Source organism: Etheostoma cragini, chromosome 4 (assembly GCF_013103735.1).
Source record: "Etheostoma cragini isolate CJK2018 chromosome 4, CSU_Ecrag_1.0, whole genome shotgun sequence".
Classification (NCBI taxonomy): domain Eukaryota; kingdom Metazoa; phylum Chordata; class Actinopteri; order Perciformes; family Percidae; genus Etheostoma; species Etheostoma cragini.
Window position 1 is genome coordinate 1,651,592 of NC_048410.1, and position 20,536 is coordinate 1,672,127.

The window sequence follows — 20,536 nt, forward strand, 5'->3', positions numbered from 1 at the left end:
GGGGGGGGGGGGGGGGGTTGAGATAGAAGTTTAAATTTAACAATGGGCCTGGATCCCTGGATGAATGAATGGGCGCACACGCATGTCAGTACAGTGTAAACGGAGCTGGGGGGGGACTGGAGTCAATGATCAACACAGAGAATACATAAATGCAAGTCTTACGTAAGTCCATGTTTACACTAAGGTTAGTCGATAAACCACAAAGAAAGAGAGAAAGAAAGAGGGTTCTCGAATAGAAAGAAATAAACACCTTGAAAATCACCTCAGTGTTACTGTATGTAGCATTAAGTTCATCCAAGAGACTGCAAACTCATAACAACCACGAAGGCTTCCCTCTCTGTTTTATATTGTCATGTTTGAGAGTTTACTTTACATCTGTGGAACTATTACATTATTTTTTTTAGATAACATTGTGGTGTGTAATTGGTTGCAAAAATGTGCATAACATTGTGTGTTTTTATTCATCAGTGGATTATTGTGTGTGTGTTGTGTGTTATCTAACAGATGAATCTCACGCTGCCTCAGCAGCTCTAACAATGCCCCCAGAGGACTTTCTATTTTGCTTTTTTTTTCAAATTGTCATGATGCATTTACATTTAGATGACTTCATCCTTTATACAATGCATCATTAAGACTGGGACCACTATCAGCCGGGGGTCAAATGTGAGAAAATGCTGGTAAAAAGTGCATTTTGATGCCTAATTCTGAATATTATATTAACTTAGCTGATTTTTCAGTTGTAAACCTGCTGATTAGCATATGTGGCCTAAAACTGGCGTCCATAGGCAACACAGAACAGGTGAATAGGGTAAAAAATGTAACTGCTTGATAGTCTTAGGAAACGTCAATAGCTGATTATTTATGTTGAGACATTATTTCTTTGCATGACACGTTGTCCCGAAAAAACGTATGGATGTCATGACACAATATATCTGTAATTGAAATGATTTGCATACATTTCAATGACACACATCTGAACATTGGATGGTTCAGGTTCAGGTTTGCTTTCAGAACTTTGGCTTCTCCCATGTCTATCTCAGTCTAAACTCACAAGACCAGAGACTCCCGAGGATCTGGTGTATAAACGCTAACACCACTTTGGGTGAACAGTGATTACAAAGAACTTTTACTGAATACATGAGTACACCGGTTTGTAATCTATACATATCTTACGTAACTTTAAATAACAGAACCTCATCCGTACTAAACACAAATATACAAGTGAACTGCTAAATCAGAACAAGAAACACAACTGAGTCACTGAGTATTCTTGACAATTTCTCCTTTATACAACTGAGACCTCTTTCTCCCTTTCATCAACATCACTCCCATTATTTTTGACCTCCTCCTGGTTTTCACAGTCTCCACAAGCGCAGGCTGGTGTGTATGGCGGTCTATTTCCAGTACAGGAGCATGTGTTTTTTTCACACTTGCTCTTTAGGCAGCCGCACTTACGACTTTAGGACTTCCATACATGGGTCAAATAGTTAGTCCGGGATACATGAGGAAGAAAGGCAGCTGATGAAAGTGGAAGCTTTTCCCCTTCTTTTCCTTTTCGAAACAGCCCCCACCGGAGGTCTTTCAAAGTAGCGGCGGTCTTCGGTGGTGTCCCATTGGCCATGCACGCAAACGTCTCCAAACAATTCCCTACTTCTGCTGATACTGGATCTCAAGATGACCCCAAAGTCTCCAGAACTCTCCAGAATGGGGTCTCCCTCATGGAGTAGTCGCTGTGTGCTTTCCACCCCAATCTGCAGCAGTAAATGCATGGAAGGCAGGGAAAGCTTTTGCTTGATTGGATCCAAGGTCTTTAGCACTTTCACCAATCTTGATGAGTACGAGCTGTAGACGAAAACGAGCAGCACACAGACGTCACTGTCCACATGAATTGTGCAACCTGGCTGTGACAAAGCAGCATAAAGACAGTGAAATGGAATCAATGTATCTTCCTCTTGTTCTTACATCTGCCAAATTCGACAGTTGCACAAAAAAACAATTGACAACATGATTCTCAGTTTTGTAGCAAATTCCCTTAAAGGTACAGAGTAAGTTTATTCTTTGTTTCTTTATGAGAGAGGAGCTGCTTCATGGTTATGTTTTGCACATCCATGGCATCTGAGATATGGAAGAGACCTGGTTCAGAGCCTTCAGTGACTTATCAAGGTACAGTCAAACAAGACCCCCAGTTCATGTGAACCTCTTCCTCGATTGCAGATAACTGATAACCTCAGAAGTAGCTTTCCTCTGATGAATGGGTAAGAGGTCTCGGGGATTTGTCTGACGGATCAGTTGATCACATTAACTTTATCTCATGCAAGACTGATTGCATCAGGGAAGGAACATTCTCAACAGTGTCTGCCAGGGACTGGATAAACCAGTTTTTCAGAGCTAGATATGTGACGATGTGAGCCTCCAGGCCCTGTTTACAGTGTTTCCCGCTGATGTGAGCCTCCAGGCCCTGTTTACAGTGTTTCCCGCTGAGCACCTGTCAAACTGTGGCAGGTCCATACAGTCCTCTCTCAATCCATATCAAGGCAGAGCCTTCAATGAATCTCTCTAGGCTTTTAAATGCTGCTAATATTGAGTGTTCACCCATGTGCGGAATCCATTTCTTTTCTATGTGGATCTTTGGTGGAAGTTATTCCCTGCACCACTAAGGAGACCAAGCAGGTTGGTGTGCTTCACTCACTAACATATTAAAGTACCACCAGCAGTCAGCTAACACTTAGCAGCCTAGCACAAAGACTGGAAACCAGCAGGGAAACAGAGGTTGGCAGATTTTGTTATTTTTGGGCAAAGCCAAAGCTAGCTTTTTCTCTGATCCAGTCTTTAGTCTAAGCTAAGTTAGCCAGCCGCGGGGCTGTAGTGCATACTTAGCGTGTACAGTACATGACGGTGGTAATATCTGGGAAACATGACAGAAGAGAGTGATATCAATTATTTTCATCTCACTCTCGGCAAGATAGCGAATAACTCTATTTCCCAAAACGTTGAACTTAAAGTAACATATCTTTTCAAGCTGCATGACTCGGAGGATAGACCCTGTGATAAATCATCAGCCTTTACAGACATGTGGCTGAACGGAAGCTTGTTATTCATTTGTTTTTTTATGCCCCACTTGTTAACATAAGTGGATATTTACTATTGTCACGATTTCCAGTCGTAAGACAGTAAAGTCGACTGTTAACTCATTTGCTCTAGACGTCTACATCGGTGGCCTTTTCCAAGAAGCAGGTTTAGTCATTTGGATAATTTACTGAGTGGTTGTCCTTTATCACATGGAGGGTCTCAGGATAGAGGCAGATATGCAGGTACACGCAGTACAGTAAGAAAGCTCCAGGATTGCCATAAACCCAGTTACAAATGTGCAATGACACGTAACAACAGTATATTTTTGATGTGTTTTGAATTGTCATCGCATAGGCTAAATAAAGGTATTTAGACCGTAAATCGGTGCATTAAAGTGTATCCGAATACAGGAAATGAAGTCTCACAATCTCCCTGGGGGGAGGACACCTAGACCCCCCCCCACCCCCCCCACACACACACACACACATATCTGAGGACCCTTTACAGATAGAGTAGGTCTAGACCACAGTCTATGATTCACAATGACCCAACGATTCCAGTATTTCCCCCATAGTACAAATATAGTACAAAACCCGCCAAAATACATTAGACTACACAGCTGGATAGAGAGTCACATGATGTTAAGCACTTGGAGGCTAATTAAATCTAACTTGCATTTAGGTCTAGGCTATATAAATAAAATATGTTTGACATGAAGCGACCTAACCACATTCTTAATAACAGGTCAAAATGTTATCATTAATTTGGGTTTCTTTCAACCAAATTGTCCCAAAAAAAAATTATAATAATGAGGATGTTCCCTACAACGCTCACAACAAGTAAAATAAACGACCAGTACACTACTTTCATTACATCTGGTTTAAATCAATTTTATAGCACTGGAGAAAAATGTCCGTAAAAGCTTAAAAAATGTAAAAAAGATAATTAGTAATGGATAAAAACAATGTGACAAAAACGTCGGGAGAGCGACAAAAGTGTCGAGAAAAGACAACCAAACAGTTTCAATTTTAAATTCATACCCAGAAAAAACAAAAGTGGGTCAATGGGAAGACAACACAAAGGTTAATCATTGAATCTTTTTGAAATTTGGAGGTTTTTCTCAGTATAAGACCCTTTTCTCCAGGGTCTGTATCAGTATTATTGTTCTGCAACAGCCTTCGAACGCTGTCGTAACAGAAACAACTTGCGTTTGCCAACATTCAGCTGACAAGAAACTCTGTGGCAGATAAAGATCTCTGGTCTTTCTGGAGTGGTTTAATGGTCTGGCCCACTTGAGATCAAATAAGGGGGTGTGTGGCCCATGAACTAAAATGTGTTTTCCCTTTATAAGTGACAGTGGATAGACAGGAAAGGGGGACGACACGCAGCAAAGGGCCACAGGTCGGATTCAAACCCGGGCGCTGCAGGACTCGGCTAACGAGGGGCCAAATGCTCTTGCTGGGTAAGCTAGATTGGACCCGCGATAGGTTTGACCCCCTTGCTATAAGCTGTCCAGTCAGAGACAGGACATGAGACAGGACACGGGACAGTGTGTAACTGGATGGACGTCAGCTTTAGAGTAAAAAATAAATACCAGTGGAGACAGAAACCCTGAAGGAAGACTTGTGAGCCTGTCCTGAGGTCGGGTTATGTGTGGACGTACAGTGGAGAATGGGGTCCTTCTGGTGGGTAATGATCCTCCAGCCTAGTTTTCCTTACCAGGAAGTGAGGTGAGAACGGAAGACAAAACAGCGCTGGGCCCCAGCAACGCCTCACCAGAGTGGCTGTCCCTGGCAACGCTGAGGCGGTCTGTGCCACTTCTGTCCCGGGGCTTCTTTGAGCCCAGAAGAATGTCAGGGGGAGATTTGGAAACCTTCCCTTAGCTCAGGATGAATAGCTGTCCACCGAACACACTCCCCCACTCTCTCTCTCTCTCTCTCTCTCTCTCTCTCTCTCTCCCAGCCCCTCCAACCTCCCTCCTCTACTCGCGGACCGAGAAGCAGAAAACAGCCGCAAGCCCCAGTTTGAGTTTTCACTTCTTCTCCTTCTTCTCCAGAGATCCAGAGCGTCGCTACCTCTCCCAGTGAGAGTGCTGTCACTTCCATCATCCAATCACTCCATTCCATCAAAATGAATTTAGCATATACGCAAACTTGCCAGTTTTATTATAACCGAGTCCTATTTTCGTAGTTTTGCTCATCATTCCTTTTGGCAAAATTAACATCAACAACTTAATTACTGAGATCTGGAGACAAAACCACTGAAGAGGGCACAAGCTAACAGTTTCTGGGTTTGCAAAATAACGAAAACAAACCCCCCAAAATAAAGTAAAAGCTTAAGGGAAACTGTAAAAATATTGAAAATACTTTCCAATCATCCTGTTCCTAATTCCTGCTTTGCAATTTGGGTTCACAGAGGGCAGATGGAAAACCTGACCTGTGACCACCGGATCTGGTAATTAATGAGTGGTGATCTTACTAGAAAGTACAACAAACTGCCAGAGTCCTAGGTGGAAAGATAGAGGTGTTAAACATGGAAGGACCACTGGGATGATTTCAAAAAGTTACTCATTTAGACAGAAACTGTGCAACATGGAGAACCTGCGTTGGAGAATAACAAACAGTCTTACCGATTAACTGCCTTGTCCTCATTGTGTACTAGGAGTGTATGTGTGTGTGGGAGTGGGAGTGTGTGTGTGTGTGTGTGTGTGTGTGTGTGTGTGTGTGTGTGTGTGTGTGTGTGTGTGTGTGTGTGTGGGTGGAAAGTAACCTCCCCACTAAACAAAACAGACATCATCATCACGTCATGGAGAGATGGAAATTTGGAAAATAGAGACAAAAATAGTTTAAAATAGTAGAGAGGACCGACCTCATCTCAAAGGACCGTCCCAGTGTGGTTGTTGTTGTTTTTTAAAGTTTTAACCTATTGCCCAATTGATATAAATCTTTTTTACTTTTTCAGTAATGCTGCCCTTTTGCCAAAATATGTTGTAGTGTTTATATTTAGACCTTTTTGTACCTTTGAGGATACTATTAGTTTTCACCAGATTCAAAAATTGTGAGTTTTTTTTCACCTCAAGCTAGTTGGCTAACGTTATTAGCCTCCTGGTCATGGTCTTGACTTGGGCTCAACCCCTCAGAGTCTTTGTGTGGGGTTTGGTCTCAGTTAGGGTTGGGCATCTTTTGAACAATTCTAATAACCAATTCCGATTTTTGCTTTTCCTGTTCTTATTCTCTAATTTGGTTCACAGATGTGTTTTTATTTTGATTCCACGGTGATTTCACAGTTTTACCAGCCTTTTTCAACATCACATAAAGCCAATCTTTAGAGAGCTGCTTCCTGTGCTCCACGGGTGCAACACAACTGGAGGTGCGGTGGCCTCTACTGAAAAAAAACTAGATGGCTGTAAATTCGGCTCCGATGATTAGTTTCGAAACCACATTTTCAAAACGATTCCAAAAGCAAAATTCCTTTGGAAAAATGTATATAAGTGCGTTACTGCGGCGGTGTTCGCTCCCAAGCTCATCCCCATCTCTGTCAAAGCCCCAAAAAAACTGGTGAACAGGTGAAGCAAACATATATGTTATCACGCCATGATGATAAACACAACCACCACCTACAATTTAATAAAAATTATAATAATATTGAATAATACATAATATAAATGATCCCATTGACAACCTACAGTATGTGGCTTTGACCAGACTAACTTCCACTGCCCTCAAGGCCACCACCATGCACCCATCCTCTGATACTCCCACACATACACACTGTGGACTTTCCTGCCAAAGTTGCATTTAACGTGCAAATACACATGTTCCCGCAAATGATGTAACCCATATGGAAACCTTGTGTTCAGATCAAACACGGCGGTAAACAGCCAGATAGGCTCACCCGTGTGCTCTGTCAAACTCACAGTAGAGCATGCAGGTGTGTAAGAGACACTCAGAGCGGATGTAGGAGATAATGCAGCAATGTGAAAGCCAATGATGTACTACTTAAGAAAATTGACATAAAAGCATTCCGTTAATAAGCCAATCACAATACGGACTGCTTGGCAGACTGGTGGCCTTTAATGTAACTCCTTGTGAGTCTCTTTGACTTACTTTGAAATGAACAGTGTGAGTAAACTTCTTTATTGATGTTTTGAGTACAGGTAACCCAGTTACCTCCATTTTCTAGATGTCATTTACTATTTATCAGGTGTAATGTAGACCTCAGGAGGGGGGGCTGTCTCCCTTAGAGACGGGGTGAGAAGCTCATTCGTCCGTGAGGAGCTCGGAGTAGAGCCGCTGCTCCTTCGTGTTGAAAGGAGCCAGTTGAGGTGGTTCGGGCATCTGGTAAGGATGCCTCCTGGTGGGGGTCCCTAGGGAGGTGTTCCAGGCACGTCCAGCTGGGAGGAGGTCTCGGGGAAGACCCAGGACTAGCTGGAGGGATTGTATCTCCAGCCTGACCTGGGAACGCCTCGGGACCCCCCAGTCGGAGCTGGCTCAACAAAGCGAAGTTTGGGTCATGTAATTTAATTCGTTATACTGCACTGTAACTTTTGGTCTTTTGTTTCCTGTTTTTTATTTTTAACTGTTTCCTCTGTGTTCTATCTGTTTTTATTTTTTAACTGTTTTTTTTTAACTGTTTTTGTGTAAAGCACTTTGAATTGCCCTGTTAATGAAATGTGCTAAACAAATAAAGCTGCCTTGCCTTGCTTTGCCTTTGGGGTCCTCTGCTGGATCTGCTCCCCCTGTGACCCAACACCAGATAAGCAGACGAAGATGGATGGATGGATGGATGGATGGATGGTATGAAGACAGCACTGTGACTTCTGGGGAAAAAAAATATGATTATCGGCCTCATTATTGATATGTCTCATGTCAGATTTCATGATTTTTCCTTTGGAGACAGACACATAAAAGATTTTGGAGTTTATTTTCTTTCTGTAGTAAGAGTCATGTACTGTACCTGTCCTTTTATTTGATGGGTTAAGTGAGAGTTTCTAATTGAGGCTAATTCTGCCTCTGCTGTGTGCCAGGGAAATTAGTCTGATTGCTTTAAAGTGGAAGAAACACAAAGAGGAACAGAGACTGGTCACATACACATAGCCAGCCTCACTTGCATGCAATTTTTAAAATGGAAATGACGAAGCAAATTTTAAAATAAAGTCCCTGTCCAAATTTCCAATTCAGAGATTCCGCCATACATGTTTGAGCATCATGCCGGGATCAGACAGGAGGCGGAAGCCCTGCAAACTCAATCTGCAGGTCTCAGCGTCCTGAACCCTGCATTAGTCAGACCCAGACTCAGATGAGGAGGCTGTCGTGGCGACTAGCAGACGCAAAAACGCAAAAATGTTTGCTAGACGCTCTATATATAAAGCTCAAATGTTTAGGGAAATGCACAGACATCTTCCCCTTCAGTAGAATAATGTGAACACACCTCTCTAGTGACAGACTTTGCACAGATACAAGTCAAGTCAAGTTCAGACATTTTAGGAGACATTAACAAAAGAAAAACACATTTTTGGGCGGAGGGAATGCTTTCTATTAATTAAAAAGAAAATAATGAAATGATCTGATCAGGACAACATACCTGCACATGTAAAATTACACTCTCATTTTATACCACTTAAGTCTGGAGAACTTGAAGACAGTATAATGAGTAAGTGAACGCATCACAACCTTGTGTGAATTCCTGTGTGCAATCACTGCCATCTAGAGGAAAAGCAGTGGAATACACACTATCGATCCCACCTATTCCACTGAATCTGACTACTCATAGCTTCAATTCAGAGTGACATGATTGGGTGTGGGGCAGATCAGAGATTGATCATGTTGTAGGATAAAATAAAATCTTCAGAAGACGAGTTTTCGACACAATTGGATATTTCACAGCTTAGACAACTGCTACAAAACAGCCTGAGCCAAAGAGACAAGAGTTTAGCTTTGACTATAAAGACAGCGAAGATAATATCAGTCAGTAGATAATCTCTGAAGTCACAAAAACAAGTCTGTAACATCACAACCTGAGAGAACTGAGGATCATTACAGCACAGCACGTTGCACAAATGGAAATGAAGACAACTTGTATTGCTGCAGTAATAAAATGTGTATAAATCTGTCAGACACAAGCAAGATTAATTTCTTTGCCTACAACAGCAGTCTGCAATTACATAAAGAAACAACACATTGCCATTTAATATATATACATTGCTTTCCATATACGCAGTGCATTAAATCATATCTATGATCATGCCCACTAATGTGCACTGTTACAGCATAGAAGAGTGATAGCATACCATTCTCAGTGTAATTACTACAATACATTACACTAGAAATTATTGATGGTAAAATCAACTCCCACTCAGGGTTAATTGTTTTAGTGCAAATGTTGTTACAGTACAGTTTAACCAAAAATCACTTCCTGTTGCGTTTTATTTGCTATATGATATTAAATAATAAACAAATATTGCAGTCCTGTCCTTAAAATCTCACGTGGAAATTACACTTTGTACAAGTGCTCACTTATTAGCAAGCTGCACACAAATAAACACATGACACAAAACCAAACATAAAATGCATATTTGCCATAAAAAGGTCTTCCGTGTATTTCCCGTCTACATTACTAGAGATGAAAGCTACAAAATAGTTTCTGATCCAAGTATGCACTGCAACGTACACAGAAGTGTCACATACTAAAAGTATGAAATATAACTCAGTATAAAGAAAGAGCCAGCTCCTCCGTTGTGCATGTGTGTGCTTACATGTTGGGCTCAGTGTCAGGACAGCCCAGCAGGGGGCAGTGTCGTCTACCACATCACCAAGTCAGGGACATTCACTCAGACTCTCTTCTGTCTTAGTTTCTTCAGTGCCTCCTATATATATATGTGTATATATATATATGTGTATATATATATATATATATGTTGCACTACAGCTAGATTCAAGAGGGTTGAACAGAGAAGACAAAGTGGGATTGTTGATCTGCTTCATTCATCTGGTGTCACTTACTGCAGGCTACAGATACTCTTCTTCTTTTACATACAGGATCTCATGGGCAGTGCTGGGAACCTGAGAGAGAAGGAGAGAGAGAGAGAGATAGAGAGAGAAAGAGAGAGAGAGAGAGAGAGAGAGAGAGAGAGAGAGAGAGAGAGATGTTGCGTGGTCAAAGATTGGAAGCATTTGCATACTGACATTTCATTAAATCTGCTACCTTTCATTTAAATAATTGTATGTTAAGTCACTTTCCCCGCCAGAGAGGTGACATTTACACATCCATAGCACCGTTCTACGGTCCCTGACGCTGCCTACTGCCTACTGGACTTGATTGGAAAAATTGGTTTTGAATCCAATCAGTGGTTCCAAATTGAACGGGCGCAAGTTTTTCTTTTTAAGTCGAGGGCATGCTAGACTTTGCGACAAGTCTACAAGATGCTAACGAGACACTTCTGTAATGTCAATACAGTAAAAACGGACCTAGAGTATTTAACGAAGTTGGTTCACTGCTGGCTACAAGTTAGCATCAAACACAACGAAGGCTGTCAGATGAATGGCGTTTTATGCTAATGTTAGCATTCAAACTAGCATGGATGATTGAAAGTTCCATGTTCTGTTATTGTTTGTAATGCGAAAAGTTTATAATTTATTGGATTTCACAAATGTCAGTGAGACACGTTATGCCGTAAAACCGTTTGAATCTGATCATGCTCGACTCAAATCTGCACTCGACTCACATCGGGCAGAGACAGCAGTCAAAGGCCTTTCTGTAGTGGCCACGGATCTTTCTGTAGTGGCCACGGATCTTTCTGTAGTGGCCACTGATCTTTCTATGGTGGACACGGATCTTTCTTTGGTGGCCACGGATCTTTCTGTAGTGGCCACGGATCTTTCTGTTGTGGCCACGGATCTTTCTATGGTGGCCACGGATCTTTCTGTAGTGGCCACGGATCTTTCTGTAGTGGCCACGGATCTTTCTATGGTGGCCACGGATCTTTCTGTAGTGGCCACTGATCTTTCTGTAGTGGCCACGGATCTTTCCATGGTGGACACGGATCTTTCTATGGTGGCCACGGATCTTTCTGTAGTGGCCACGGATCTTTCTAGGGCTGCCGTGGACCTTCCAGGCGCTCGTTGTGTTGTAGCCACGGAGGACGGTAAGCGGCGCTCTAAAGAGTGGCTTCACTTCTATGTTGAAAAAGCCCAGTAAAACTGTACCATTGAATCCCAAAAAACAAAATCATCTGTGAAATAAGCACGTGACACGTTTCAACTCCACCTTTCAAAGAAAGAAATTCAAGAAACGACAAGAACCGGGATCGAAAGCAAAAATCGGAATTGGAATCAGAAGTTAAAATCAAAACGACGCCCAACTCTCCTGCCATCACACCCCGGCCCAAGGTGAACCCCTGAGACAGATAAGGGCCTTATCCAATCACAGACCTACCTCCCTTCTATGGATGGGAAACATCACCTTTCTGGCTCCACCCCTACCAAGATCCAATTACCTGAAATGTCTTACACACAGCAATTTTTTAATTGGAATAATCTCCCAAAGTAACATATGTTTTATCCAAAGGAAAGGCAAGTTTTAAAAAGAAACACAAATCTCACCTTTTTTTTATATCTTATTTTCTTTTGTTGTAATAAATAATTATTTTCCTTCTCTGTCTATGTGACCTAGCTAGATGTTAACTCTAAACCATGTGTCCTGTTGTGTAAGTAAGGGTTAATGCCCGACAAGGTGTACATTGTCAGGTATCGATATAAATATATATATATATATATATATATATATATATATATATATATATATATATATATATATATATATATGTATATATATATAGGATATATGTTTTTAAAACATTAGTTTATATTTTAATTTGTTATACAATCGAAATCGTTTCCCTGATTACGCCTGAGGGTTAGACTAATACCTGGAACAATCATTTCCTAAGCTAAACACAACAGAGTATTAACGTTAGATAAATTACACTCACAGCTGTTGAGGGCACTCTGCATTGAGGCGAGGGAATAAATAAATAAGTATACTGTGGGACGCACTTGTCAGTGAGCAAGAAACACCTGTCATTATGAATAATAGATGTCTTCATTGCTACAGTACTTACGTATGTACTGTTTATGTATGTGTAAATGTATAAAATGTACAGTTAAATTTAGCACAAGTGCACCTGGTTGACTCCCCCCACCACTAGGAGGCGGTCTCTGATGACGATGGAGGAGGTGGAGCATCGGGGGAAGTTCATGGGAGCCAGCCTCTCCCACTTCTTCCTCTGAGGATGAAAGGCCTCCACTGTGTCCAGCGCCGAGGGCTCATGACCTGGAGAATGTACACGCCATAGGCTGTAAAAAATAATAATGGACGAAGCAGCTCTGACATCACCCGGTTGCTTGTGGACTGCTGTTTTGAAGCCTCGAGTTTAGCAAGTTGGCCGTTGCCATCCTGGATTTTTTAAGTTTTCTTTTGTTTTTGATGAGGAAGTGGAGCTGGGGAGGGTGATGTGCCTTAATCCGTGTTGTGAATGTTTAAAATGGCGCTGCGCTAGGCTAAACGCTACATTCGGCGGCCACAAAAGACATCCGGCGGAGTTTTACCGGCGGGTATAACGACGCAAACCTCAAGGTAGTGCCGCTGGTTATCTGCATGTACGACACTAGAAGGAAAATAGGTTTTCCCTTAAATTACCAGCTAATGCTAGCACTAGCTAGCTAGCTATGGTTGACAAAGTGCTTCTGAACACTAAACAAGAAATTCTAGCTGACCAAAATTATCCAATCCACTTTGATAAAGTGAAAACACAGTGAGAGGGTCAACGCTTAAGATGAAAACATGGACAACACTCACAAACAAGTTCACGACTACGTCAATGTTGACAGCGCTACGGTTAGCATTGCTAAGCCTCTGTGCTGATTGACAGGTTGTGTGTAGCCATGTCCCTAAAGCATGCTCTGTTTCGCATCATCGTCTATTAATGGCCATAAACCCATTATGAAAATGTTTTACTGAGGTATTAAATCAAGTGAGAAGTAGGGCCATTTTCTCAAAGACTTTTATACAAGTTGATTTTGTTTTGTTGGAGTCCTGGCTGCAGCCTAGATAGAGCGCAGGTTTAAGCCACTTCCGCATTGGCTTCACTTTTTAGACCCAGAAGCTCTGTCCATTTTTTTTACATTCATGATACACACACATCAGACATATTGAAAAGGCAGTGAGTAATCCCCCATGTCGAAATTTGTGTATTCTGACTGCCTGGCATAATGTACAGGGTATTTCTCTGGTGGAAGCTCATAGTTTAGAGGAACAATGCATTGTGATTGAATTATATCATCAGGATTTATTTTTTAACACGGAATGTTTTTTTTTGTGCCTTTTATGATCAAATGCCATGATCTCACTGGATTCAGTCAAGTGAAAACTTATTTGTAGTGTGCCATTTGGGAAAAAAGCGTGCATCATGCACATGAAAATAAAACATGCAAGAATGAAATCCCCCTTTCAATTACATGGATATAGAGCCACTCGGCTAAAACTCTTATTTATGAACTTTAATATCAAATGAAAAATAATCTCAAAATAAAATAGCACACCGTGGTGTTGGGAGTGTTTTAATCCCAATGTTTTCCCTCTGTACCGGCTGAATACAACCAGCAACTGATGCTCGGATTGCCTCATTCAATGGCATTATAGACCAATCACGATACAACGCTTTACTGAGTTTGAAATACTTCTATTTTAGGTTTATGATATATTGTTTGTTGGTGAAGTAGCATTGATCATTTCGAGGAGGGGATCCATTTAGTCCCCACTGGGGGATACAAATGATTGAGCAGAGGCGGACGTCCACGTGAAACAACCCTTCTGTGATCGCGCACAACCCGACCCCTCCTCCACGCAGTGGCTAGTAGCCAAGGACTCTTCAGGAGAGGTAATTATCTTCACTCGAGCTTCGGATAGGAAAAGTCACCGGATGCCCCAATGTTCTGAACAAAGTCATACTGAGAAATACAGTATAGAGAGAGTTGTGTGGAGCTTATGGTGGTCTTAATTAGCTTTGCAGCAACTCATTTGGCAATGGCATAAATGTAACGGATGTTTATTAATATCAAAAAGTTACGCATCAAAGCTTTAAAGTCCAGTTTATGGTCAATGTCTCCGTCTTACCAAGTCCTCCTGCTACTACCATCCGGCCACGCAGGAAAGCAGCAGCAAAGTCGGCTCTCTTTGTTTTCATCGCCACCGTCTCCTCCGACTTCAGCCACACACCTACAGAAGAAGACACGACAGCTGAAATGAGCAGATGTGTGTGGCCGTGCGTGTGTGTGTGTGTGTGTGTGTGAGCATGTGTGTGTGTGTGTGTGTGCGGGCGCGCACAAGCTTATGATGTTAGCTGAGGGTGAGGTCATCGGCACTGTAGTCTTCCTTTGGCTGGACAGGATGCTGCTGAGCTTGTTTTCAGAGTGTGACCCGCACAAATAGGTCACCCACCAAGCCAGCTGCAGCCAGGACATGTACACTACACACACACACACACACACACTTACGCCTAGCAGGACAAGGATACACAGAGGTTATAACAAACTAAGACTACAAACAGACTGAGAGGGGACAGGAAGTTTGGGGCTAGGGTCAGACTATTACTAGGCTGAGAAAGTGGAGATGCTGTTGGCACATCATTCTCATTACTGAACTTTAATGAAAACCTTTTTAATTTACTGCTTTCTGTGTAGAGTAAAAAGGAGTGGGTCGTACTATTTATAATATTTAATATCTACGTGCATATACACACATAAATATATAAATACTGTTTGTAAGATATATACTGCATGAAAGTACTTTGAAAATCCTACTTAAAATACCTAGATTGTGTAGTGCTAGTTCATAGACTTCCAGCTTTAGTAAGAAATCTTGTGTATCAATTTATCCGGCGACTTGATCCGTCTATGAATGATATTATCTTGATCATATCCAACAACAGATTCAGTACTGTTCGTTGTCATTCTCAGATATGGAGACAGTGGCACAAATGCCTCTTTTTACATTTAGATGATGCATTTAAATTTATGTTTTAATATTTTACAGTATGGAATTGTATTATGCCTCTGGGATTATATTAAGTGTGTATTGTGCGGTCATTCTATTGGACCATAGGTCCGTAATAAAGTCTTATTGTTATTATTGTTATTATTATTGTTATTATTATTATTATTGTTATTATTATTATTGTTATTATTATTATTATTATTATTATATATACACATGTACTTTATATTTGTGTGTTGTATGCTTGTTTACAAATGTTTCAGTCTTTGTGATGCTCTTTAGTGCAACATTTGTTTGCTTTTTAAAGTGCTATTTACACAAAATTAACTTAAATTTAAACATTATGATGTTGCATTAGGTTTAATGGCAAAACAACGCTCAGCTTTCGCTGCCACGCAAAACAATCCAACATCATTACACAGATATCCTGAGCAACCAGGAGCTGCTAGTACAGTGAGGCATCCCTCAAAATCTTCCCAACCCTTAGTCTAAACCCACGACCTTCCACTTCCAGTCGTCCGTTTTCTTTGTGTTGTCTTTCGGTGGATTTCTGAGGACTATGGTTACCTGGTCCTCAGATCTCTGCAGGGTAAATCCAGACAGCTAGCCAGTCTATCCGTCCAACCTGAGTTTTTTGTTGCACGCCTAAAATAACTTTTGAACGCACACACGTTCCACCCAAACAAGTTCCTTCCCGAGGCTATTTTCAAGCCCGACCTGGGCTTGACAGGATTGTTATTGGTTTAAAGAAAGGCCATTAAACCAGTTTTTCTCCCAACCCTGGAATGCTGTGTGGACTAGGCAGACCCTCCTCTGCAGCACTGTGGAGGAAGGTCTGGCAATGCGAGACTACCCGACCCTGAACACTGCCAAGATGGAAGCCCCACTGCTGGGAACTGAACCCTGGAGCACTCAGGTGCAGTGGTGAGCAGGTGCTTTGTCTTACCCATCATCCAAACAGCTATAGGCAAGCACCTTTAATCCCAAAATATTGGAAATGACGCCGCAGGTGTGGAAGACATTAGCATTTTAATTGTATCTCCCTAATTACCAGACACTTAAGACCGTGAATGACAGTTCTCTAAAGACCTGAGTAAAGTGACATTTCCGCTCCACATGATGAACATCTTCTGTACTTGAGAGTTTTGGAAATGGAAACGCAGCCGCTCTCTTTCTCCAGCAGAAGTTTTCCTTTTTTACTTTCAGGTTTTGTTGCTATCAAGTATTGTTTATCTGAAGGAAACCCATGCTGGAGAGAATCGTGACAGGGGGAGAGAGATAACGTCATTAGGGAGCAAGGGAGGGAAAAAGAATCAGAAGGAAAGATGAGGGACAAAAAAGTGCAAAGACTGTTGTCTTATCTTCAGTTTCCTTGTCTGAATCTCTTTGTCTTATCTTTTCTCATGCATATTTTCTTTCTTCTACCTGCTTACTCTTCATTCTGTCTTCACATTCTCTTTTCATTCTCTTCCTCTCTTTCCTTTCGCCTTGTTATTTCTCCTGCTCGTTCTTATTTATTCTTAATCTTTTTTTCTTAAACAAGAGGCAGAAACAACAAGGTGGAGACAAACAAATAGAGGTGGAGAGAATGAAAGAGATAAGTAGCCAGATGGCGGACCTTCCTGCATGGTGCACCACTGCGTAATGAAAAGCTGTGTTTTCCTTCCCAGCCTGGTGGAAGAGAACAGAATGGAGATCACAGCTGGTTGTTCACTCTGCTCTCTTCTCTCCCCGGAGGGAAACCGTCCTGGCAGATATTTTACACTGGCACTTAACACAAATCTGAGCTGTTCATTAAATAACGGCAGTTATTATGTGGCCAATAATAAGCCTGTACTAATCAAGCTGATCAAATAGTGAGAAACTGATGTACTGAAAGTTGCTGTTGAAGACCCCCTCCAATGCAAATCATCTCATGATGTTACATGCTAGAACAGAGATCTTCAACGCGGGCCCCCGAGACCCCTAAGGGGTCCTCAGGGTTAATGCAGGGGGGCAGAAAGAAAGAAATATTTCTAAAAAAATACATTAACATGAATCCAACATATTTGTAAAGATAAATCTCTTTTTTTATTTACACATGACAGGCGTGCTGGCCTAGAGGTAAGGTCGCCATCCACAGATAGTTAAGCTTAAGATCTACTGACCCACATTTTAACATTAAAAACGTAATGTATAGATTAATAACTACACGTTGTGGCCCTTGTTCTTTATGCAACTTCATTTTATTCAATATCCATAGTAAGGGCTCCCTGCTCCATCTCCTTTTCTATCTGAGAGGACCCCTATGCTTTAAGGTAGTGAAGGTCAAATGAATTACTGTCTTTAATTTATGAGCTCACTAGATGGCGCTCTCTGTTCAAAGAAAAGGTTAAAGGCTTGGCAATTCAATGTGTTTGTTGAACCCTTTGTTGAACAGAGATTGCCATCTAGTGAGCTCGGAAATGAACAATGGTTTGCGAAGCTTCATTTGACCGTCGCTACCTAAAGGCATATTGTGGGCGAAATAAGCCGTCAACACCAACGGCAACTTCGCATTTCTGCCTTGAAACTGCAGCGTACCAATGATTAGGGCTGGGTACCGAAGCGTCTCTACAGTAGGGTTTAATGTCTCAAGTCAGGTCAAGTCAACTTTATTGCCAATTCTGCAATAGGTGCCAGACATACGGAGCAATTAAAAATGTTTCTCTCCCACTCACGGTGCAATAAGGACACATACAACAAGTATAATATAAAAGATAAGAAATATATACAAACAAAAATGTAATAGTAATATGTACAATAAGATAAAAAAGATAATATATACTATAATATAATATATTATATTATATATATAATATTTACAATACATTAATACATTCTAAATAGTGCAAACGTAAGGCAAAATCAAACAGTACAAAAAAAATAAAGTTGAAGATATTTGAGATATGCAATTTAAAAGAAAGAGTTCATGAGTCTTATAATATATAAAGTGCCCAGTGCATATCCTGATTGGGTGGGGGGGTGTCCCAGAGTTCCCTGGGGCAGAGGAGGGGAGAGGGGAGGGTGTTGAGCTTCCCAACTGCTTTGGGAATAAAGCTGGTTGCTAGCGTTGTGGAACAGGCTTGGATGCTTCGGTACTGTCAACCAGATGGCAAGAAGCTGTGTGATGGGGGGCTGAGGTCACCCACAATGCTGATTGCTTTGCGAGTGAGACGGGTATGGTAAATGTCCAGGACTTAGGGGAGTGGGACGCCACCAAATTTTGGTGGATTTATGAGGACTGTTGCTCACTGCTTTTCAGATCTCTGCAGGGTTAAACTGACACAGCTAGCTAGACTATCTGTCCAGTCTGAGTTTTTCTGTGTGGAGTTTAGCGCCGCCCATGAGGATTCTGATTGGTTTAAAGACATGTCAATAAACTAGAGCAGGTTTTCCTCCCATCCCTGAAATCCATTTGGAGTAGCCAGATTCTCCTTCAGCTCCTTTGGACAAAGGTCTGTCTGGTAAAGCGAGACTAGGGTATTGGTATCGGTACAGTATACAAGTATAGAATATTTGTGAACGATACCCAGCCCTACCAATGACAAAACACCATATCAGACAGTCAGGTTATAAAATGTCACATGTCTAAGGAGCCAATCCTGTTAACTTGCAGGGTGGGGCTTTCCATATCATTAGCATCCCACTGCAGGGAAACGAGAGCAGAAGCCAGGTGTAGCTCCGTGTTGGTATTGTGCGATATCCATGGCAGAAACGTGTATAACAATGTGAACAAACTGTAACATCGTAGCAGATGTTATGGATGTTTTCACAACCGCTAATGCTGTTTCAGCCACAGCCATTTACATGCTAACAAACAAGATCAACACATAACTGGATGGATTTAGCTATTACTGATTTTTGGATCCACATTAAATCCTGCACTTTGATTCTGAAAGGAACATTATCTTTGTTCTTAGATTTTACTGAACACTAGATCCTGGAAACATGTCTTATTATTTTTCATTTATCAACCAAATGGAAAACAAAATACAACACAAATCTAAAAAGTGGAGGCATTATGCAACCCACAACACAAGTAATTATTATTTTTTTAAACAATGCTTATAGTGGTACTGGCTGTGAATTCCAGTTGTGTCAACACATCACACTACAGACTTATTGTTCAATCCTCTGAGACGGAGTTGCGACTGCAGGCTCTATTCTTATTTGCCTTGGAAGGATTACACGAGTCTTTGCGCCAAGCTCTTCTTTGTAGGATGCAGGGAAAACACCATCATGCATTATTCTACTCTGGAGGGAGGATGGCGGAGGAGAATAAAGAGCGGGAGAGACAGAGAAAATACAGAGAGGGAGCATCGAGACAGAATGAGGGAGAGGAGAAGATTCTCTAAAGACTGGGCTTTATAGTCTGCGGGTAGTGACTTTGTCTGCAGCTCTCCTCAGTAATTATCCATCGCGATTAAAACTAGAAAAGAATTGTGATTGCTTCTCTGTCTTTGATGGGTTCTGTCTGTCTGTCATGTGTGAAGTCTCAGACCACTGCCACACAGACGACTGTTTTGGACAGAATCTCACCATTGTGTTCTGTCATTTTCAATAATTACATATTTGGACCAGGCATGGCCAACACAAGGGCACATTCGCTCTCTCCATATTTCTGCTTGATCCCATCTGCTTTGAAGTCTTTTGGGTAGTTTTGACCATCTCAAGCAGAACAAAGATCCAATATAGGCAATGTGGGAGAACATGTGTTACTAGTTGGCCCCGGGGGGGACGGCCTCTTTTGTGGTTTTTGTCCCTGTAGCCTGAGTTCTACATGCCTCAGAGAAGCTTCTGATGAAAGCGTGTCTTCGTTGAGTGCAGAAGAACTTCTTATTCCAGTTATCGGTAACAGAAAAGCAACTTTTAAGGGTTGATTCACCCAAAATGAATGTCTTATAAATAATAATAATAAATGTCTTAAAACTGTATTCCCCTTTTCAACTAAAACTTCCATGTACAAAGGAGCCACGAGAAATGAAGTCAGGAAGTAAATCCGGAACTAAGAGTGCTCTTTGTAGTTTTCACGGCATCTGACAAACCATTAAGATGAGCTTGAGATGCAATTTTCACTCACAGATCATGCTATGACTGTAACTGTCATGGTTTCCTATAACTGAATCAAACACACGGCAGCACAATAAATCATTTCACATGATGATCGTGATATCAACATGCGCAATAAACACATTACAAAAGACTTTGTGGAAGAAACAAGGATTTTTTGGAGTTTGTTGAAAGAGAGCATCAGTGAAAAACTGTCCATTCAAATGTAATAAATTGTGCCTTTTGTGTCGAGTTCACTGTTAAATTTGTTTCCATCCATCCATCCATCTTCGACCGCTTATCCGGTATCGGGTCGCGGGGGCAGCAGCTCCAGCAGGGGACCCCA

General features: G+C 41.5%; 1 protein-coding gene and 1 long non-coding RNA gene across 2 annotated transcripts in view; one reads left to right on the forward strand and one right to left on the reverse strand.

The window, feature by feature from the left end:
* LOC117943663 overlaps positions 1–10,800 on the forward strand; it is a 19,265-nt gene extending 8,465 nt beyond the window's left edge. The window contains exons 2-3 of the long non-coding RNA XR_004656406.1: positions 3,480–3,487; positions 10,660–10,800. This is a non-coding gene — a long non-coding RNA (uncharacterized LOC117943663). The remainder of the gene's footprint in view (positions 1–3,479; positions 3,488–10,659) is intronic.
* The window catches only part of klhdc8a (kelch domain containing 8A), a 34,715-nt gene continuing 24,158 nt past the window's right edge, over positions 9,980–20,536 (reverse strand). Inside the window, exons 7-9 of the mRNA XM_034869914.1 lie at positions 14,242–14,343; positions 12,251–12,399; positions 9,980–10,130 (exon numbers count right to left, since the gene is read on the reverse strand). Coding sequence (XP_034725805.1) covers positions 10,077–10,130; positions 12,251–12,399; positions 14,242–14,343 — 305 coding nt within the window. The 3' untranslated portion in view covers positions 9,980–10,076. The remainder of the gene's footprint in view (positions 10,131–12,250; positions 12,400–14,241; positions 14,344–20,536) is intronic.